The following is a 23,939-nucleotide window of genomic DNA, read 5'->3' on the forward strand; positions in this document are numbered from 1 at the left end:
TAGGTGTCACTCCGTAACAGATGTCTGCTTCCCTACATCACAAGAAGCAGAGCTTGCTTAAAAATGTTTTTATATAAAATTAGTAAATTTTTGCGTAAAAGTGGGTTGAATGGGATCGTGGATAGGGGAGGCTTCGTACGCAGCAATCTCCACGCGGTGTGACTTGGGCAATCAGTATTATTTCATATACAGTTACTAATTGCATCATATATATGACACAAATATGAATTGTGTAATAAATGATATGAGTTAATTGGATGCGATCGCGATTGCATCATGTATTTAGAACATTTATTAGGTAGTTCCTATGATTTCTGTATATGTAGAGATTATCTTGTAGTTGTATTAATAAAGCATCATGCTCAAAAATTTCAAAAATTATCATTGTAGTTTTTGAATTTTAGTCTACAATATATTAAATTATACAATTAATTCTGTGTTAAGAGGAACAACTATTGTAGAGGTATTCGTATTGCAATTGTATTCTTCACAATTTCATAGTAAAATTTTACTTCAATTCTAAGAATAAGGATAAGAAAATTACATATAAATACCATCGTATAAAGAATCAAACTTTTATTTCCAATCCAAACGAACAAAGATTCATTCTAGTAATTATTTGCACAGCATAAAATTTGATAAATCGATTAACAGATGACAACAGTGGCGAAAAATTTAAATAAATATTTTACAATCATCTTAAAATAAAGTTATTACCCCTTTTTATCAACAAGTAACGTATATTTAGTATCTTTTGCGTAATTTGAAATTTATTTTCAATTCGTCTTATTAAATCCATGTCTTAGTTTTGAAGTAATTGTAAGATGCGGGAGTACAATTTGTAACATTTTTGCGAACAGTGCTTCTTAAATTAAAAAATAAAACAAAGCAACCGTGTGTGAATTTCCATTATATAAATACAGTAAACCCATGATTTGAAGGATTAATTAGAGCAACGGTTATTAAATATTTAAGAATCGAAGAAATTTTAAGTCAATATAGAAAATATTAAAAAGATCATAAAGTTGCAAATTAAATTCGAAGTTTATTTGAATAAAAAATCCGTCAAATCGAGGGTCTATTGTAACATTCAACATCGCTTTCCGATAAAAGTAACCTCAGTTCACTTAATAATAATATTCGCGCCCTAACCTCGCCATCATTGATTATTCAACGCTCGAATAATTACCCGAACAAGTATTCATTTAATATTCGCTTAAAAGTGACAACACAGTCCTCGGTATATATGTTATATTCGACTAGATTATATCATATAAGTCTCTCTACTGTTTCTTTTTTTTTTTCGTTTTTCATATTTTTACCTGTTTGACATCCAGACGAAGACGAAATTGTCTGGAGCCTCTAATACACGTGTATAGTGTATCTAATATCGCATATATTAATAGAAATAATCTCAATTCTCAATGGCCAAGTCAATTGGACACTATAGTTACAATAATAATTGCAATAACTTTCTAGATCTTTTCCTTTTTCTTATATGCTACTGTTCTGAAAGTTTTGTATAAACCCTGCTAAAATTTTATTCACTATGACCTTTTAATCTTTTAACTCTACTATAGTCTTTGAATTATATTCCAATTTTGTTCTTGTTTCAATAAACAAAGAACAACGATTTTGTCACTCTTCCTTCAAACTTAGGACATTCCTTTTTTTTTTTATATACAGTTGATCAAGTCGGAAACGACCCAAAAGACGTAGCAGGATTATTTGTTTACTCGCTGTCTGTAATCGTAGTCGCAATTTTTTGAAACAATTGATTTACACCAGTTTTCAAGTGAAACATGCTTTATCTTCAATATGAGACTGTTCGTGTACTGTATAAAATAGGATTGTTCGTCGAAATTCTTAGACTGTTGTTTCAACTTTAAAACAATATGAGAAAAAGGTACAGGTTATGTGCGTTGCAAGCCGAAAGTAGTCTTAACAAGTACATACATATCTACTACTCGTCAGTATTTATGCTTATGTGAAATGATATCGCAACGTTAAAAAAATATTTTCGACTTTAAAAGTGTATCATCTTCGGACGATGCACATTAATCGTTCGAAATATCGACAACACTTCTTCCATTCTTATTTACGTAAAAAAAGATTCTTAAGCTATGATTACGTGTTAGTTTATTATTCATGATCAGGCCTATACTTTTGGCGCATCGTCAGCGCTACAAATAACTTTTTACCTGGAAACGTTCTGCATTTTTTTCACGTTATATGTTAATAAATATATCCTGAAAGAAGCATGCATGTTTACATGCTACCTTCTTTATCCTATGATAACGTCGAAAATATGTATATGTCCTATTGATAAAAAATAATTTGTGCAGAATAAATATAGACTAATTAACAATAACAGCAACAATGTAAGCTCGATAACTCGTCTCGATGCAATTAAAGCAATTATAAAAAAAGTTATTCATGATACATAATAACAATATATTATTCTTTAATGATTTTGCGAAATAATATTTTAAATAGAAATATGCTATTTGCAAATTTGATTAGAAAAGATTCGAACAATCAATATCTTCTTAAATTATATATGATATTGTAAATATTATACGTTTATTCACAGTAAATGCTGATATCTCACTGCTATATTTTTGCAAAATTTTTAAGTGAAAAATAAATAATATTGTTGACAGAAAGTTCCAAGATACAAGGATAGTATTTTATACTACCATTTAAATTAGCTAATTGCGACCTGTATTGCAATTATTGCAACAATTAAAACACCACGTTATTCCTGTTTCTCATGGTTACGTGATTGAAATTAATTACAAACAAGCATACGTATTAATATGTAAGTACGAATTGGTTTGAAACACGCGCACGGAAGAAACCAGAAACATTACAATTACAATTTCTCAATTCGAATGATAATAAAGATAATTGTCTTTGATCAAACATAGGCCTCTCTATTTATGTCGTTACGTTATGATTGATTATTGAATTGCGCGCCAGTTCAAATACGCTAGGCTCGGTCGGTAAATATGTCAGACTAATTTATAATTGAAACAAAGACCGGTTTCCAGAAAAATTTTCTGAATTACACTCACTCATCGACTTGCAAATACATTATAACGCTAAAAATAAATTATTTAGGGAAAACGACAGTGTACAAATTTAGAAGCTTTTTCTCGTAATTTATAAATATAAATATATCGTCTTACAAATTGATACTTAAAAACATCTATAATTTTGCATATTGGATAAAAATATCTCTAAATTTTGGTAGCATCTAAATTCCCTGATTTTTAGTAATAACACTACTTTGTACTACTTTAATAAGTAATAGCTTACTTCCGCCTACATCAGTGAGCGAGTGTAATCAAATTTCACTTCACAGCAATGAGTCTTACTCGTCTAATTTCTTGAAATATGCGAGCAACCTTGCAGAAAAAAGCGGTACGTTAGGGTCGTCGAGGATTTGATAATTCGAATAAATATTTTTACTTAATTTTTATCTTGGAAAATATCTTTCAAAGTCTAAAATTAGATTTAGATTTTAAACTTTTACGTGGAACGAAAATAGATATCGCTTTCTTTGACATTAGATCATGTAGCTAAATCTTTTGTCGTTAAATACGAGCACATTGCGTGCAAGGCTTTAAAATTATGCTGCATTGATAACTTATCAAATGCGCGCGTGCGTTTGTCACATACATTTTACTTTGAGCTCTGGTCTCATTCAACATATCAAAACGAATAAAAGAATTTCAATAATATTCTCTCTCTCTCTCTCTATCTCTTTATGATTTCGATTCGCACCGTAATGTTTCGATTGCGTAATAGGGACACTTTTCATTTCATCCGAAATAGAGCATACCTAACCTGTGACACAACGAGACAATCTACAAATCTTCATCAGTTGGTACATTCTTCGTAAACACAGATCACGAAATACAGAACGTTCGAAATTCTTTCCGCACCAAACTGACGTTAAACTTGAAACTTTCGCTTCCGTTATCAAACGAACCTGTGAGTCAACTTCGATACGATTCTTTCAACAGAATCAAAGAATCGTTGACATCTCGAGACTCGCGACTCGAGAATCGTTTCGGCGAACCTCGATCATGCGTGAACTCGTCAAGGAGCTTCCGAGTGTCCTTTCCTCGTGGACACGCTCCTCCGAAACAATCCGGGAACTTTCAGCAGACGTTTTAGCACCGACAAAGCACGGTTCGTGTTCTGAATGCGAGAAGTCATCTCGATCCGGTCGCGGACCGGAATGCATTAGCGTTTTATTCGCTCGACATCAATTGCACACTGTCGTCCGCTGATCTGTGAAGCCGTCGAACGTCCGACAATGAACGAATCGGCGTTGGGTGCAACAACGAAAATGTGTGTGAGTGGCGGTCTGAAAAATTTCAATAGAAATCCAATGTTTTTATCAAAACGGTGTCATTTAATATTTAATAATGTTTGCTTCTCTATATTTCTACTTTATTCAAAGTTTGAAAAGAAGAAAGAGGTTCGTGTCTCGGATAGTTCAATCTTTTATAAAATATTCCTCTATCTTTCGACGTTGGTTTTAATTCCAAATTTTATTTTAGTGTTCAACACTAGAACTACCAGAGCGGTTAATATGATCACGTAGTAATTTTTTATATAAATTTTATAGATTTACAATAATGCATTTTTGGGGATATGAATATTTTTTTACGAAGGCTTCCCTTTTTTCTCGGATTATATTTTTTCATATACCTTTCATTTTAACTTCTTTGATACAAGTTTTATAGTAGTTCTAGCGTTAAATAGCTGAAGAATTGTAAATTATACAAACTATATGCTAAACAAGTTGAATACTAATACGACGTGACATAGCTGCATGCACGTTACATCGATGGTTGCATACGTGCAGGCGCATGCAACGATACATCGCGGGTTACATAGCTGTAGGTGCACTTCTCGTGCATCAGAAATTTTGAATCTAGTAACATTCTCGCTTTTATGTAATGAATATTATAAATACCCATGTTACATATCAATATATTACTGAAATAATATTTATGTAATTTCCATTATACGCTAATAATGTTTTAGTGGTTTTCTTAGCAGCATCAGTAATCCTTAAAATAAGGAGTCATTAAGTTGTGATTTTTCTTATCAATTTGATTGAAAACGTGAAAGCTGTCTAAGAAAGTACGTTTATTAGTTTGCCCCTCGTTAATTCTTGTAAATTAATTCTCTGCTTGTTAGAACGTTTCTAAAACATTAAAGCGTAGCAAGCGTGCCGGGGTTACTGGCCTAGATAAAAAATACGATGTCTCACGTGCGTGCATATGAGCCACGAACGGACGGCATAAAAAATCGCGCAATGCGACAAGCTGGGGGCGATTAGAATCAGTCACGCGCGTTTTCACCAACGACAGTAAATCAACCAACAAGAAAGAATAAAGGAAGTAGCGACGATCGTGCGACACGCGCTGCTCTGTCAGAGAGTCAATCAATTTTTATCTTGTCTTGGTTTTGTTATAATTTATATACAATGCTCGTGTTTCAATGTTATTTTCGCTGCCTTATTATTGCGTGCTTAATTGACATTTAATAATACACGATATGTAATAACGAGGCAACAGATATGATTGTTAAATATTCCTATTAGTAGCTCCTCTCTTCTCTTAATTCCTTTAATCCACGAACAGCACAAAAGTCAATAAAAAAGATCGATAGTCAAACTTTCGAAACATCGTCATTATTTTGATTTCGCTGCTCCTCGTTCGGATCAAGAATCTTCCCAATCTTTTTATTTCAAAGTTGAAGCGGATTGAAATCACGAACGTCATGAAAACACATTCTTCAGAATTCACACTATCCGCAGGTTTGATTATTTTCTTACAAGAAAATTTATAAATATTACTGAAACGTACATAGATGTGTACGCAGAACGGCAATGGAAAAAGCTGTATAGGATCTTTGAAAAAAAATTCCGGGGGAGGTTTAGAGAGGCGCGTCTTGGAATAGAACAGTTGCCTTTAACCGAAGGGAAATGCACCGCAGGGGCGAAAATATTTTCTACCAGCGGAAAGTCGGTGAAGAACCGATCGAAAGTCAAGGCACGCCCACCGTGTCACGTACCATTAATTTATGCGGGTTAAAAATAAAGTGAAATCGATCGCGTCTGTACGTTTGTGAGCGCCGCGGGCATCAAGGTCGCCAGATAAGTGTCAATCACGAATATATGAATTCGCTAATGTCCTAAAGAAGCGTGTCTATGTCGGAGGATTTCCATATTTCTCTATATTGGCTGCGGTACCGGCGCTCTTCGCGTTTTCAAGGATTCACGCTCGTTCGTATGGACGTGGAGTTGTTGGCTGAACGTAACCATAATTATCATCTAATTTATTCACGGATCGAAGGATTTCTGCAAAATGGAAATATGGTTAGACGTATGATCCTTGAGAACGATATACAGATATCGTAGGATTATACGTTAAAAACATTCAACGGCTATTAATGCAACCACTGAACTGGTACTATCGTAGAAGCATTTTGGATGATGACTTTGAAGCTTCACCGATATTTGTGAATAATTAATGCCTGAAATTTTTGTATTACGTGTATTTCTGATATGAAAAATGGCAATTTATATACTTGTAGAAGTTGCCTTAAATTATACGAAACTCTCATATACAATCTTTTGTAAATATGTTACAATTTCTACTTAGTGTCTTTCGTAAATAACGTATTATTTTTGATATTATGCTATCTATCAATTAAGAAACAGAATTTAACAATACAAGTTTGCCAGCGATGTAATGTGAATTAAACGAACTTCTTCAACACTTTCCCGATCTTACGCCCTCGCTATATCCTTTCCATCAATCGTACGTATATTTAAGTACGAGATTGTTCGATTAAGATACTTGTGCGTGGGGACATTTATATCTACCCTTTCTGCATTAAAATAAGGATGCAAGTTCTATTTAGATGGATCTATTTAGAGTGACCTTGGTGGCGGCCTTGACGCCTGCATCTATCGATCTTCCTGTGTGAAATTCTAATGAGACACTTGATTTATTTTAATTTCCAAGTGGCTTCGATTTTGCCCCTGTTCCGCTAAATGCACTGTCCGTGTCGTGTGTCGTTTCGGGGCTTAAAATATGACAACACACGTATACCGACTGACTAATAATTTGCATAAATATCCGCGTGGGCTAAGGGACCTATTTATTTTCATATTGCTAAAACAAACGATACTTTATTATATTAGTATTTTGGTACTTTGAGGGATGATATTTTTAAATAAAATGGTTAGCGTATATAACACATTACGTTGGTATTTATAGGCGATATTCTATGGAAATAAACTATTATTAAAATGGGATAAAATGTATTAGAAATGGATAGAAACTGATACAGAGCCAGTTTGAAGATCACGTTAGAGAAACTGTACAATATCCATCAGAGAATCTCTAGAACGTGGAAAGAAAATAATACAAGAAAGAAACAAAGCAGAAATTACTAACTTAATAACCAAGAAAAAAAAAAAGATTAATTTCTAAATAAACTATAAATCACCTGAGAAAACTTTAATAAGACTGTTGCAAAGATCGTGAAACAAGAAAAACTTTGGTAGATTAATTTATCAGCTCAGAAACTAAGATGCTAACTTTATATGGACACCATAAATTACATAATATGTTCTTAATAGTTGTAATAGCGAACGAGAACAAGGTAAAAGTTTCCAACTTAATAACTTGAAAGTGATGAAGTCAATTTGGAATCGGAGCATGAAACATCTACAACTAATCAAATTCTCCACTATCTCCATCTTCTACCAATTCTTCTAGTAATAACTGAAAGCAATCTATCGACTACCACGATCGAAATTTCATTCGAAAAGCCCCAAATACCATCGAAAGAGTCCACTCAACGAATATGATCCTCGTTTCCGTCGGTAATGGCGAACAACCATGAGAATGGTCGATTATAAGAATGTGATATATATTTTTATTGAAAGCATCTGACCCCAACGCTAAAGACAAGCGCCAAATTTACGTTGCCATAGCTTACGTACGCGAAGCACGCAAACGATTCCCTTTGAGTGCTGACTACTCGCGGCCTATGTCGTCCGTACGGACGGCGCGCGTTTAGCGCTGACGATCGCTGTGGACGGAATACTTTTTCGTTAGACTGAACTCTGTTGATTGACTATTCAAAGCGCAAATCGTAATAGGTTATAGTAATTCTTTTGCACGAGATTAAATGATTCAAGAGCGTTATTTTTTAGTTATTTTTAATTATTTATTATAAACATTGAAATTTGCAGTTAACTAGAATCTGGGTAATAAACTAGAAAACGATAAACTAGAAAACTAAATTTAGTAAATATTAACACAAGTTAGTAATTTAGTTGTGTGTGAAAAATTCAGTGCTTGAGAAAACTAAAAGAAACCAGATGTAGAGTTTTCTTACAAGTGGTGACCGCTTCAACAATAACGAGCCACTATTGGCATTTGTTTACTGCCGTAAGGAATGCATTTATATTTATTTCACACAAACGTAATAGTATTACTTCTGCGTAGGTGTTCGGAAAACTTGAAAAACCCATACATGCGTCCTTAGCCCATGCCGGGCACTTACAGAAAACGCATATATATGTCCTTAGCCCACACCGATAGCTTTCGCCAGACACCTATATGCGCCCACAGCACTCAAAGGGTTAAAAAAGAGCTATCAGCTATATGGACACATATATACAATATATATACACGTACACGCGTACGAGATAAGACGAAGGGAGCGCCGTTTCGATAAAAGAAAAGTACAATTGTCTAGTCGTTTGGATTCGCACCTCTGATATCCGTGGATGGCTCGCTTCTGGACAGCTCGTGATCGTTGCCACGGCACGAAGTCGCCTTCGACGGGCTTTTGTAATGAGCCAGCACGTCGTTCTTGCCCGACGAACTCTGATTTTGATGAGGAAAATGGAAAGTCGTGGTGTGAGGCCACGATGCGGGCGGTGGACTTCGTACCAGGTGCTCGTGCACCTGGGCTAAGGTTAATGGATCGGTGTCGCCCAGTTCCTGAAAACGAGGATTTTCTATTTATAGAGGATGTTTCAATAATCGTTAGACTGTGAATGTTTGCGCAAATTCGTATTTTTATGGGATTGCGGCCTACGCAGAAATTAAAGAGCTTACGTTTGTCTACGAGAGCAAAGCGAAGAAGTACTCCAGCTTATTCAATTTTTATCCAATATACGTTTTAACGATCATTCAGAATGTCGATATGAATTCGTATTTTTATGGAACTAATTCAAGAAATGGAACCATAGAGGATGTTGAAAATCGGATACCTCGAAATTTACAATTAGCAACTTGAAACTCATTTCTCCGCGAAAGAAAACCCCGAACGAAAAAATGTTATTCCTTTCTTTTTCGATTTATTTTTGTATGTAAAATCGCCGCTCGAACGCTTGTACCATGATTTCGCAGATACCCTGTATATGCATTTTATCTGGCTTCTTTAATTTCTACCCAGTATATTATTCCAATTATTTCAAACAAAATATCCGCACGTCATATTACATAATTTCTACGAGTGTATCTGTAATTATATCCTGGAAAAATGATATCTAATTGAATCATAAAGTTGCGCACTTAAAAATACAAATTTTTATAACGCCAGTTAATTTTTGTAAATGCATAAACATCCGCCGAATAGTAACGTTACAAATGCGAAACGAAAGATTCTACGTAGGAAAAGGAACAAGTCGAGAGTCTACGAGAACATTTTTCTTATACCGAATGTCAGTTCGTTGTTCGACCGTTTCCACTGTTTTCAGAAGGCTGTACTTCCTATTAGAATCAGCGCGGAATATTAATTTCTCAGGCCTTGCTTACCTCCTAACATAATTTATCAAGCGAAGTTTCACAGTATCAGGAAACTTTTGCTCGCTAGTATTAGTACTACAGTACCATAAATTTTATTGATAAGCAACCTACGTAGCTAGTTACGTATTTAGGTCTAGGTCTATTTGTAGTTTGGCATTTTATTACTATTTACTTGTTAGCACCGAAATTAACTTTGAGCATAGAGATAAATTTATTCCGCGAATATTAATACCGCGGTATATTACTTTCGTATTTAATGTATTAAAGATGCAATAATCTAATTGTCTTTCGATAATCGACTTTCCATATCTTGCATCATAGTGGTTTTAGAAGTTACGCCACCGTTCCATTAATAAAGTTAATTCTAACTATTAAATCGCCTCCTTATTATATCACGAATTCTAACAAGATACGCGTAAGATTAGCGATCGATCTGGCTTTTATTTCCTATTAAACATCGATTCGATGTCGAGAGTCCTCTACTCGGATAGGAATATCGTAGATTAGAAAAATTGCAGTGACCCGAGATAACCAGATAACACAAGTGGTGTAATTGACGTCCCTCTGAAAGTTCAACTATCTCTGCTTTCCACTTGAAAGATATGTCAATTTTCAAGATCCAAAATTTTCTCCGAATTGCTTCAAATGATAAAACAAAGTTTCCATTTATTTACGTCGCTATCGCGATTCGCTACCACTTTAATCTCTATAAAATAGACGGTAATTATCTGGCCAAATAATCAATTTTACGTATGCAATTAAACGGCGTAAAATCAATATCCGTAATCCAGTAACTTCGAGTGGAAAGTATGGAAATATACGAAAGTTTAAGAATCATCGCGTAATTTATGTTCATCTTTTCACGACTTTCTTTTTTATTTTCTGCGAATTTGCATGTCGAGTATCGAGTTTACCGCCTTCGACCATCGAAGTTACGGAAATTCATCGAAAGCTCGACAATAGAATCTAGGTAGAGTAGATATATCAAGTCTCGTGTAGCAGCCATTATACCTAAGGCTTATTGTAATCGTGACTCGTCAGCTCAGGGTTAATGGATCGAACGTACCATCTCTTATAATGGACAACTGTTATGAATGATCGATAATTACCGACTAATTCTACAACCGGTAAATCGATCTCTTGCGTTTTATTCTAAGAATACCATACAATGAATCGTGAGAATAATATCGTGATGACTCAATTTTATTGGAACAGCTAATAATTTCCTGGCATGAATTTAGCTTTTCATACAGATTACACGCGTTGCTCGCGTATTGCTGAACGATGATATTAGGTCGTCTGGAAAGTTTCTTTCGTTTCATAAGGAAACAGTGGACGCACAACATTTTCCGTTTTATATTATTTTATCGAATTACGTAGGATTCATTTTGTTCTATCAAAATAAAGATCACAACGTTCGGTTGATTAGGTTTCGTGTTTGTGCAAAAATGCATCGTTGGGAAAGACGTGTCTGTAAAAGAAAGACACTTTTCGGACAACCTAGTATATACTGTGGTACGTATACTTAGGACTAATGATCGTTTTAAAATACATCCTTTCGCGTATATTCAAACATATGTAGTTCAAGTTATAGTTAGGAGCATTTTCCAATTTTTCCAATTTTTATCCGAACGCTAGCACCGAACAATTATAGTGCTTCAGAAACTTATGCAATAACCGATAATACCACGTCAGGATTCTCGGTGTAATCCACGCGCTTCCAAGAAAAGCATTGTGATCCCTTCGATACGGCATCAGTCGCCACGCAAGCAATTTTCTAAAAATTCCTCTCGTGTCAAAACCGCTTCTTATCCGCGATATCTTTTTTATTGTTCCTGACGTATAAAAATCGGCGCAAAAGAGCTGTAGAATTTTGTGCGTCACCGAACAAAAGCATATTCGAATCTTTGAACATCGAGTACAGTCACTGGAAGTTTGTGATTTTGTAAAAAAATACAGAGAACTATTTTTGAATTTGGATATATAAAAATCCACAGAGTACACTGAAGATATAAAAACATAACAAGATACGTAAAATATCCCGAGTGAAGTATTCGTTACAATATCCAGTAGGTGAAACAAATTTATAGTTAGCTGCCATTTCTGAAACATCCGCGCTATCGTTCAAATATAACAAGAATCGTCTGAAAATCAAACTGCTACCTTGAGACGTCTAAAAGGCAGATACATAAAAATAGTCCCTCGATAACCCGTGTCCTTTGCACATCCATGACACATGCCAAAATGGTCGCGACCTATTCTAAAAGACAGTTCTGTAGAAGAAAGGACGTATCGTTCTTAGCCGGGTCCCTTCCTCTTTCTATCGCTCGCCATCGTTATCAAGTTCACGTTAGCATTAATAATGCAAGCTGGCCAACCAATCGATGCTTCTTTCATGCTTCCATGGAGGTAGACAAGGGCGAACGAACGGAAAAAATTGCTCACCTGAGACATCAGAATGGCATCATCGGATTCAGACTCTTCCAAAGACTCGACCAGACTCTCGCGACTCGCCAGTACCTGGAAAATGCGAACACTATCGTTCATGTACCTACATATGCCAAATAAGACGTCGTTGGTCAACGAGACAGAGGAATTTCGAAGACACGGGAAATGGCGTGAATCGTGAACTTATTCGTGTGTGACTTTGAGTAATGGAGAGCGAGCGGAAGAGACTCACACCGAGCAAATCGAGTTATCTTTTATCTGTGAACGCGCAGAGTTTGCTTGAAAGTGCAGGAAATATAAGTTGACGAATGAGTTGAAATATGTAAAAGTGAATGCTGAATTTGCTTTATGGTCGATGTCGAAGGGCGATAGGGAAAAGAAATCTAAGATTTTAAACAGTCCGATACATATTTATACCGTGGAAGAATACAAGATACGATAAGAAAAGTTGCACGATATTAGCCAACAGATATTACAAAACGGAACATTAAAAATGGAAAATGATCGCATACAAATTTCACTGATCACAGTGTGAAATTCTTTCCCATTATTATATTCTCGTTTCTCCTTTAGCGTCGATTAATCGGTCTTTTCGTTCGTCCTCTTGTCTAAATATGTGTCCAAATATACACGATGATACGTGAAAAAGGATTCAAAGAGCAGACAGGAAGTAATACATCTTCGTATTTCGATCGAATTAGCTGGGCTGTTATAATTTTATATAGACACAGACAGACGTTATTGTTCATACTGAAAACAGCTTATCTGTTATCTATGTTCTTTGAATTTGCTATTGGTGGAAAGGCGAGTGTACTTTGATTGTTGGAATTATTGCGTTTGAAATAGAATACTAATGGTATCGGTGGATGTGAAGTGATGTAGAAAACTGGGACAGAGGGTATAGGTTTTTTTTTTCCTTTGGATATAAATAGAAGAAGAAAGTGGTACGTGGTGATTGGATGGGTTAATGAGCTTTATCTTTGGGTGAATTGATTTTACAGAATGTACCTCTCATTGATCTATACGTAGAATTAAATTTGTAGATTAAATGTTAAGACTAAGAGAATTGAGAAATGAGATTCCAGAGATATTTGGAGATCGTAGAAGATCTTTAGGTTTAGTATTTGATCTGGAATTATACAAATTTAAATTAACAGAAAACCTTTACTTTGCGAGGAGTCGCTTTTGCTAATTAGCTACTCTCGGTAATGAAAAGCATAAGAAAATCTTCTTTGGAATAAATGAATTATTTTTCATTCAAAGACATGTAAATAGCGTATCTTAGATAACGAATAATGGTATAATAATAATAGATTCGTATGACTTTTTCACGTTCCTAGCATGATGAACAAAAGACCTAGATGAACGAATGTATGAGTTTTGTTTGTACGAAATTATGAGTCACCATACGCGCTATACTCTGGAAAGGAACGAATTATGCTGGTATGGCGTGCAGACTGCTTAATGAAATAACGAAAGCTGGTTTTAAACCGTGAATGAGCAAACTGAATTGTACCGATTCGTGGAAAATCACCGTCCATTATTTTCTTTCTTTTTCCTTTCCCACTAAATTATTATAATTTGCCATACCGTTGTTCCAACTATGTTAAATTTTCAACCGCATAAGAATTCTGCGATCGCTTGAGTTTCAGTTAAATCGTGAAAAAGGCGAGAACCGAATCGCGAGAACCGTGAAAGAACCCTCCAGTATCAATCGTTCGACTTTCAATGAAATCACGGAATCGCCATTAATCAAACCTAAAGAGCCCTTTCCCCATAAAAAATAATTAAATCTCTCGCAACTTTTAGATACTGGCATTTGATTATTTCAAGGTTCTTCCATTCGCTCCTTATCTCGGCTGATAAAAAGTGGCTGAATCTTGAGGAAATCGTTCTCCTTCTGCCTGTGTTCGTCGTTGGCCTGTTTGTAAACGGGCAACAAAGAGACTTATCGATTCGAACCTGTAGGAAGGGATTATCCTGTCGACTTAGCCTAAGCGCCTCCATATCCTGATCGATGTTTCGTGTTCTACCAGGTGTCAAGGTTAGAATGGAATGCGACGGTGACGGCTGACAGGCAACGACCACATCGACGGCTGCCACGCTCAAGGTCGACGGAATCCTCGATACCTGGTTGTCGTTTTCGCTGCCGCTGCGCCTGCAGGCGTTCGTTATGATCGCTGGAACAGAAATTATCCGACTAATCAGAATCTTGTTATAATCGTACGAGTTCGAATCTCTCACGAGTGAAATTCCATCTCACGTGAATTCCGTTTTAATATTATCAAAATTAATTATCCAAAAAAACCTGTTTTACTTCTCGCCTATCGATCGAATAATAATAAAACATCTAATGGCGTTTGTTCAATTTAATTGCTTCATCAAATAAAAAGAACAGTTCGATGTGAATTTTCAACGATCATAGTATTTTATTAAGATAGCGATTCTATTCGACGGACTCTTAAGGATTATAATATCGAGTTATTCCATTTATCGTTTAAAATGCGTCAACCGTGCATACCGCATATCATAGCGCAGTGGAGGAAAGATAAAGTATAGTACGCTTCTTAAAATATCCGATCGATCCGGTTAATTTTCCTAATTGTCGGATTACGGATGTTTTATAGTCGATCGTGATGAATTGGCAATATCTAAAATGGTTTTTCTTAGTAGAGAAATACACGTCGAGGGATAGCTGTATGAAAGGGTGTGGTTCGTAACAAAACAAACTGCAAACACGGGATGTTTTTTCACCTGAGGCTCCGTTTTCGAGATAATCGACGTCGAAGACGATGTAACGTCTGCGAATATCACGTTCTATACTTTTTTCTTTTCTATTTTCTGCTATCGCTACGTTTAATCGTCAATTTTTCAATCGATTGAATTCCTATTATCGTTCTTGAAGAAGAACAAACACTGGCATTTTTCAAGCATTCCGTCGAATCGATATAAAATAGAAGAGAAACGATTTAGATTTTATTGGACGGTCGTTACGTAATTGGAACACGCGTGTTGATTCCTGTTATCGCCGACTTGTTATTTGTTATCAATTGCGTACCGTGTTTCATTTTGTTTACCGTAATATTAGTCACAATTGTTACAAACGTTTAGACTAGTGTTTTAAGAGATATAGATTTCTCCATCGTTCGGTAATTCGCAAATCTTAATCCCCTTACAGCTGTACGAACTATACCGTTCTCTCGTTCAAAAGCTTAGAATTTATGTCACTGGTTGTGTAACGAGGATTCGAGAAATAAAAAGTAATTGTTTGGTCGATAGCAACAGCTCGATATTCGTATGCACGGTGGACAAAGTTTGGTCTTATCTGCAACTCGAACTAGTAATTATTTATCATTTGGAAGTCGCGTAAAGTATATTTATGTCCGGAAAGAGAAATGCAATAATACGACAATACGACGAATCGAATAGTTGGACGATGCATTTTCCTTTCGAAAAATTCATCACGAACGTTCGTGATGTATATTCTTTTGAAAAGAAGAGAAAAGAAAAATGTGCGAAGAGAATTGCGTTCTTGCAAAACACACGGTTGACCTGCCAATTAAATTTATATATATATATATATAATGACATTTTTGCCTTGCTGAAATATGATAGTATATATTCTGTTTTATTTCTCATTTCTCATTTTTCACGTCATTAAAAATAAATTCACATTTTCCTATTCGTTTTTCGTGGAATTGCGAAGGAATTATCCGATTAATTTCTGGATATATCCAGGCAAAAGAAATATTTTTTTACCTCTTCACTTCAGTATTTTAAGGTGTTCTTCTTTAATGTGTACGTAGTACGAGCACGTATACGTGTGCACAAGCAGAAGGTTTATTATGCGCAAAAGTTGTTCTTGCACGTGTCACCGCTTGAAAAACACCTTTTCAAGCGAATTCTAGGGAAAGCAATTAAGCGACAAAAAATATTGATATATTTAAGGTTCAGCTGCTGATTACCCCAGCTTTTTTCGGAAGCTTCTCGCTTTTAAGAGCTGGAGGTATTTTGTAGTCGTCCTTTTCGGTCTATATCTTGCGATAAATTGCTCATTAGCTTACGAATATCGATATCAATATTTTACCAATTAATTAGAAAGTCGTTGCTTTGAAGACATTAACTAGAAAAATTCCGATTTTAAGGTACAAACCTAGAAATACTATCCGGACAACTATGAAATCAAAGATATCTTAAATCGTTCGCACGAATAAGACGTACGAGATGAAATAGATCGAAAGTAATTTAAAACGTGTCATTTTCTTATTTTCTGTTTTTTTTTTCTTTTCTTTTTACGTGGGCGACTTTACTCTTCTATTATGAAAGAACCTCAACTTCTCGAATTCTCTGAACGAGCGAATTTTCTACAGCGATAAAACAGAAAACCTCTTATCTAAATATCTATATGCATTATGAAAGAAACATTTTCTCGGCTTACCAGGTGTCTCGACTTTCGGGGCACGTTCCATCTCTTCGTCCTCGTTGATCTTCATACCTAACGTCAGCTTTTTCGATTTAAAAATGTTGGACAAAAACACTGCGCCCTTGCGCTTCACACGATCGTATCGTTGAGTGTTCTCCGACGACACGTGTATCATAATTCGCCTGGAAATGACAAAAATGCAGCTGGTTAACTGCATCGGGCCGTACGAAGAACGTGCACGGGGCAAACAAAAGATAAAAGGTGAAAGAAAACAAAAGGCAGAGGAAAACAAAAGATAAAGGAAACTACGCTAAATTTATATGCCTACGTTGGCAAAAAAATTGCCAGCAGTAAATAAGAAAACAGCTGATTAACTCCATCGACGCTTATTAACAACGCGTATAAATAAACCAAAGTAAAACGATATCGCCCGACAAAACGTTCCATTAATATGTGATTCGATCTGGCCGCTCTGGCACGAACTTTCCTTTCAAATCTACAAAAATGTTGGAAACGTTACTGCGGTGTTACTATAGCTCGACGTAAATATTCGTGTTCGTGTATATATCGATACGATCGTACGATGGAACAACTTTTGGAAATACGTAAAAAGGAAAAGAATCTCGAACTTGTACGTAGTTACAGCTTTTTTCATTTTTATTTCAACGAATGCACAAACTGATTATCCTTACGAAGAACATCTAGAAACGATCTATTAAATATGTTTACGGAAATTCTTATTAATGCAACGTACGCGATTTTTACCCGAGGGTACGACGAGCCAGAGCAGAAAACGAATTCTCGTATCTTAAGATATCCGGCACGTGTGCCATTTCCTCCGCTCCTCACTTCATTTCCACTTTATCTAGTCTATCGAAACCCATCCACCTTGCTGTCAACGACCGCGTTCGTCTGACAACGCAAACGTGCCGTATCTCCGCGAAAGAACAAAAGAACGAAACGATCTATCATCGAGAATCAAAAACAAAGCAAATTCCTATTCGGTAAAAGTCCTAGCCACTCCTTGCTCGCTTCTCGTACAGAACGAAAGGTTCATCGTCGTATAACGAGCAACGTCTGTGCACTACCCTGCCCACGCCGAGTCCAGCAATTTGACTTTTGATGTTCCAGCGGTTTTCCGAATAAATTTCCTACTCTTGTAGAAGACAAATCTTCTCTTAACAACGAATGGGTTTATGTAACAATTAAATTGACTTGTCGTGTTACTGTGGCGGAGGCGAGGAAGAAACAAGTGTGTTATCGGTTGTTTGGTTAGAACGTTGGCGGAGAAGAAATTGGAGAAGCGTTCACGATGAACCGCGATCGCATTGCCAACTGCAGCTGCAGGAGGGTGTGCTCCGCGGCTTCTCGTAGGATTTTGCGCAGCTGCAAGTGGCTGAAAAACGAGACGGAGGGCGAGCGATCAGGGGTGGGGGCGTGCGTGATGCGATGAAATAAGAATCAACGATGAAAAACACCACAGTATCGCGGCGAGGCAACCGCGAAGTGTTTCACCCCTTAACGTTCGTATCTTTTCCCTTTTCTCTTTATCCGATCGTTGCAGAATCATCAGTTTTCTGCTTCCCATGGATTTGTCCCTTGCTGCTATACAGGATGTTCCAAAATTCCTAACTAGGCTTCTTCGGTACGTATTACGAGTAGGAGGTACGTATTAAGGGAGAAGAATATGAAAAAGTTCTCGGTTTGTATAACACATGAATCAACGTAAGCCATTAACAAACCATCAACAGAAGACTGACCGCGGTAAATGATCAGATCCGTTGCTCTACGAAGTTAAAGTTTGTAATTCTAATCGTTTCGATAAATCAATTTTTCCATTTTCGTCAATTTTTTTGTATCGCACGGTTTAGCGTTTACGTTCTTATTTAATATAATTTTCCTCTTCGTGAAAGTCTAACAATACGAGGTTTATCCGACGATCTTGTACGCTATCGTTTCCTTATTTTCGTTGTAAGGTTTTAGTAAAACTTCAAACGATTTATGGTCGTATAACATCTCTGCTTGTTTGCTAAATGAATCTTTGTTGGAAATAAATTTGTATCCTTCGTAGGTTATTTTTACGCCGTTAAATCATCATTGGTATAAACCGGTGCGTCTATGTTACATTTAGAAAACGATCAACTATTTCCGTTCGATTCGGTATAACGGGAAATGCGGAAAGTTTTAAAGTATAGGTCTTTGCTATCACCAGACTCTATAATGCTGTTTGCTTCAACGAATCGAACGAATAAATCACTGCTAAAGGCATACAGAGTTGTAAGGTATAAGGTTGGCCGCGTGAGACTCGGGCTCGAGCGTTAAAGGGTTAAAAGTGGCCCGTAGTAAGACCTCTTTCGAGATCTTGCTTTACTTCCCTTTCGATCTGTCTCTGCATCGTGACCTACATATCTTCTACTTCCTAGAAACTTGGTACGCGTTGACAAAAGAATGAGAAATTTTGTTTGATCAATGAAGATTGCAGTTTACCTAGAGAAGTGGTTGGTTTTAACAGACTTTGTGTTTTTCTATATCGAGTTGCACTCAAGACGAACACTTCCACTTATAGTAGAAACGATGAAAACAGAAGAAAATAGAAGCAGAAGAAAACGTACATAGTAAGATGTACATGTACAAAAAGCCTAGTCGTAGATCGTTAACGTGAACTCAACACCATCCCCAACAAACCTACTCGAACCTGCTCTTTTCTCAAGCTGTCGCTACCTTTCTGACCTACATTATCTAAACTCCACCATCATCAAACATACGAACCTCCACTCTACATCATCTTATATCAAGAAACATCTCAAACATCATCCATCAAGCTCTCAAGGTACATCTTCACTATGTCCTTCATCCGTTCCATTTCGTACACGTGTAACATATACACGTACGAAAGCATTCATATGTTTTCCTCCTCAGTCATAGTCCTCGACGACGAAGTTTCCGAAGGTCGCCATTCTCACGGAGCCGTCCATCCAAAATCGCCCTTTCCAAAATTTCCAAACTTCGCCACTATCGCCACCATACAGCGTATACGATGACCCTACAGCACCTACGTCGTCTTAAATCAACAAACTGCTCGACCAGCATCCAAGCTCTCACACCTATCACAAGCTTCCCATAAATTCACCCTCCTCGTCTCCCTCGACCAACTGTTCAAGCTCCAGCATCGCCAATCGCACGATCATCCCACAGATTTTTCGTATTCGCTCACGTCTGTATATCTGCTACATTTATAAAACCACCCATACACCTAGGCTATATTTACAAAAACACCCATACGAATCCTATATTTACAAAAGCACCCATACAGCCGTATAGTGGTGCCCAGTCATCGTCCTGGACGTTCGATCAAACGGTTCCATCCAGCTCGTTGCACGCAGACACGCGACTCCGGGATCTCGTCCACGAGGGTTGTAGACACGCGAGTAGTTTCCACGGTGTTTTTCCACGGGAACATCCCGGTGTCGGCGGCGGATCGATCGCCGTCCACCGCCCACGGGACGTTGAATCGGGGACGTTATACGCGTGGCCACGTCACCCTGCTCCGCACACACCCCCTCCAACCCCTTGGTAGTACTTACTTCCCGGCGCTCCAGGCTCATCTTCCCCGGCACCGATCCTCCGCGCAGCACGTCGCCGGTGAACACGAGCACTGGGTCGCGTCCGCGTCGCGACTACCGCGTCCCGGCGTCGCCGCTGCGCCCCGTCGCAACCGACGCGAGTGGCGACGCCGCCCCTGGACACGCGCACTTCTACACCCGAATCCTCCTTTCTTCCTACTCTACTCGTGCTTCTTGCTCGCAACCAGTGTCGCTGGAGACTTTGCAGGCTTGTCAGAGACGTAGAACGAAGTTTTTCACGTGGACGAGGAGGTTGGTTCTCGTCGGTTCTCCAGCCTGGAAGGGGATGCAAGAAGTTAGCTAGGTTTCCTCATCTTCCATTTTGGATTTGCGGCCGTTTGTTTCTACAGGGTGTGGCTGAAAATGTTGCTCCTGCTAGACGAAATGGAAGGATCGGCGAGGAGGAGGTGGAAGAACTTTACTAAAATTTGATGAAAGGAACTTTAGGTAGAGACGACGTTTCTCATGGAAGAATTGGCCGAAGGTGGAGAAATTGAGGCGAAATTTGATGAAACGAACGTCGAGAGGAAAAGGTAATTCTTTATATAAAGATAGGTCAAGGGTGTGGAATAAAATTTGTTCGTTCATTGTGGAGAAAATCGTCGTCGCTTAATGGGGTATTTATGTTTTTATAAAATAAGTCGAGCAAGCGTGCAGAGATCCTTGGAGACTGTAATACTCGAAATCGATTGCGACACGAACGTACGTACAATCTTGAGAATTTAATGTAATTCGATCGAAATCATCGCAGCTAAACCACGACTTAATTTTTCATTAATTTTTCGCGATAAAATCGAGCAGTCGAATAAAAGTGCATGCACTTGAAATTTAAACGCTCTCGGAATGATTCATTTTCTCTTTTCTCGAATTAGCGTCGCTAACAAATTCTGATCTACGGATAAACGTAATTGTTACTTTATAGAGTGTGAACGAGTCGCTTCAATGACTGATTCAATTATACGTTTGGCTACCGTAAATCGTTGTTGCGTCGAATAATCTCCACTACGAAGGACTTTCAAATATTGTTTCATCATAAAGCGAACTAATTTAATATTTATTTCATGTATCAGTTTCTACAGACTAGTTCGGCGTCTGGCTAGCTTTGCGTGAATAGTATCAAACGTATGCGCATAAATTGAATAAATTACCTGAACGCACGGTTCAAATGATTCGAGTAGACTTGTAGTAGTGCTTGAAGATTTCCATATACGTTTCCAGAAACTTAAAGAATATTATTATATATCGATAATATGTAACGTAACGCATATATTTTGAACGTTTCATCGGTCAATCGATTGTATTTCAACAAATTACACAATTTTGTGTGATATACGAGTTTAGTTTAGATGAATAATTCGTGTGATAATCCCTTGAACCTATCGATAAGCTATCGGTAAGTAAAATCTTGGAAATACCCATGAAAAATTATCGTAAAATATGTATTTCATAGATTACAGGTAAGGAATTCCCAGCATCGAAATGATAGAGAAATTATTCCTAAATACTTATTTTGATACGATAAGAAATCATCGATGGTATTAGTTGTGTTTTTGTAAAGAATTGTGTAGAACAAATTGTGCAATTAAACGACACACAACTTCAATTCCATGATCGCATAAATGTAGGGCAATAAATTTGTAAAAATATTACAAAATTTACTGGTAAATGGTCATAAATAATGACCACTTTAGTCATCGCAATTTACAAATATTAGTGACGGAGCACCGATAAATGCTATCGAGGACTTACTTCGCAAATATCTTCAAGTACTCTCCAAATCGATTTTCCCACTGGAATTTGATCTTCCGTTTCCACGTAGCGAACAACGAAATTTTTTTCCACTGATTTTATTCAGCCAGAGTAGGATAGTTCTCGCAGCTCCATCGTAGCGAAATCTTTCACGCCGAATCACAAAATAGGCACTTTAATTTTCTTTCGTCTCCTCCGCACCGCTAGACCGACGAGACATTAAACACATCGAGAGACGTTGTTTCTCACCAAATGTCTCTATCTTTCACTTTCTATCATTTCTCGAAATAAGTTTAACGTTAACCGTAACAATTTTAAATCAGATTGCGTCGGCGAGATCGTAGAAAGTAGCTGATGGGAGAAAACTTGTCGTCCGGTGTTCGACTAAATTTCCACATTTCGAGGACACGTTTTCCTTCGATCCAACTGCGATATAATTGTTACATCCTGCTGCCAGGCCATTCTCAATGCCACTGATTGTGAAAACGTGCTACGAACGTGCGTGTATCTCGAACGTGCAACGATAAGAAATCATCGCGAAACCATCGAATCGGAGCCCGCACGTAGCTATACGTCGACCATCGATTGCGTTCCTCCGGCCAGATTATATTCCACACGTGCTTCTCTCGATGATGTTTCGCGTCTGTGCCTGCCGCAAGTAGCGTAACGCGTCGATATTGACAAACCAACTGGTGTCTCTCATTTTCGGCAATGATCGATTGCTTATCTGCTCGTAAGCTTTCGTGAATAACACGTTCGATACTCTTTGCAACTGACTGACCTATCCAGCGGCATGATAAAAGTCTTTTATTCCTCTGCATAAAAAAAGTTATCGTGCAGAAATAAGTTGAATAAATTTGTTTAATGCGTATACTGTCAATGAGGCCATCGGTGACGAAATAAACAAAATTTTCGATAATCTTACGCTCTTAATATTATACCAACGGTATACGTAATTAATTTTGAGGACGAAGGTGTAGCAGTAAAAAAAAAAAAAAAAAAAAAAACAATAGTAAAAATAACGAAAGATCGAATCGCGTTTGAAATAATGAGTTACATAAGTTCAGAAATTGTCGTAAGAGATAGATTAAGTAATTGTATCGAATAAGGTTGTAAGAGCTTTACCGTTGATATCGCAGTACAATCTTGTGTCCTCGTTGGAAGACCGGGAGTAATAACTGTCATAAATAAGAAGCGAGTCGGATTTCTTCTTCAGTGGCGGTGCAATGATAAGATGATAAAATAAATTAGTGCAATGATAAGTATGCAAAACAATGGTTAAAAGTAATGGTAAAAATACAGAAATGTATATGCATTCGAACGACATATGTCGTCATTGTAGAGGGTTGAGAGATCTCTTTTGTCACGTCGAATCTGTTAATATCGAAATGTTCGAGAACACTGAATCAGTTATGCTCTGTTCATTTTTAGAAGCACAACGTTCTACTAAAGTTCCAAACGAACGACAAGCTAGTGGCATTTTCGTCGTAAACAACGAACTTGCTATCGGTATAATGGTAAATGAAGGTAAGGTTAATGTTATTTTAATATAACGATTATGATAGTAAGATCTAAATAGTAAGATAAGGATTATAAAATAGGATACAACGACAAGGAAATGAAATACGTAAAACTATATGGAACCATTGGTGAATATGCACAGGGTGTCTCGCATATAACAAACATTTAGTCAACTTCTAAAAAGAGAAACTAACTTATAAATATGATTTGTAAACGTCATCTTAAAGACATAATATGATATCGTAGCCAACATTGAAACGATTTCTACGACAGATGACACGTTCTTGTAACCTTGCAGTGATAAATCAGTGAAAA

At 37.0% G+C, this 23,939-nt stretch overlaps 2 protein-coding genes across 8 annotated transcripts; one reads left to right on the forward strand and one right to left on the reverse strand.

Moving 5' to 3' along the window:
- Positions 1-559: 559 nt before the first annotated feature.
- Positions 560-20,568, reverse strand: LOC100643864. 6 transcript variants are annotated; one of them, XM_012317180.3, is made up of 6 exons: positions 20,316-20,568; positions 16,747-16,913; positions 14,271-14,488; positions 12,306-12,380; positions 8,819-9,050; positions 560-4,378 (listed from the first exon to the last, which is right to left on the reverse strand). In XM_012317180.3, the coding sequence occupies exons 2-6, from the start codon at positions 16,904-16,906 to the stop codon at positions 4,263-4,265; spliced, it is 801 nt and encodes a 266-aa protein (XP_012172570.1). In that variant the 5' UTR covers positions 16,907-16,913; positions 20,316-20,568; the 3' UTR covers positions 560-4,262. The 6 variants fall into 6 exon arrangements, with proteins under 6 accessions (XP_012172570.1, XP_048268324.1, XP_048268322.1 ...); XM_048412367.1 differs by lacking the exon at positions 20,316-20,568 and adding an exon at positions 20,043-20,213; XM_048412365.1 differs by lacking the exon at positions 20,316-20,568 and adding an exon at positions 17,497-18,070.
- A 55-nt stretch (positions 20,569-20,623) lies between these two features.
- LOC110119949 lies at positions 20,624-23,939 on the forward strand. 2 transcript variants are annotated; one of them, XR_007226447.1, is made up of 3 exons: positions 20,624-20,887; positions 23,535-23,630; positions 23,705-23,939. XR_007226447.1 is itself a non-coding variant. In XM_020867075.2 (2 exons), the coding sequence occupies exons 1-2, from the start codon at positions 23,378-23,380 to the stop codon at positions 23,791-23,793; spliced, it is 342 nt and encodes a 113-aa protein (XP_020722734.2). In that variant the 5' UTR covers positions 22,981-23,377; the 3' UTR covers positions 23,794-23,939. The 2 variants fall into 2 exon arrangements, 1 of the variants encoding a protein (XP_020722734.2); XM_020867075.2 differs by lacking the exon at positions 20,624-20,887 and having other exon boundaries at positions 22,981-23,630.

The sequence above is a fragment of the Bombus terrestris genome, chromosome 15 (genome assembly GCF_910591885.1).
Source record: "Bombus terrestris chromosome 15, iyBomTerr1.2, whole genome shotgun sequence".
NCBI lineage: Eukaryota > Metazoa > Arthropoda > Insecta > Hymenoptera > Apidae > Bombus > Bombus terrestris.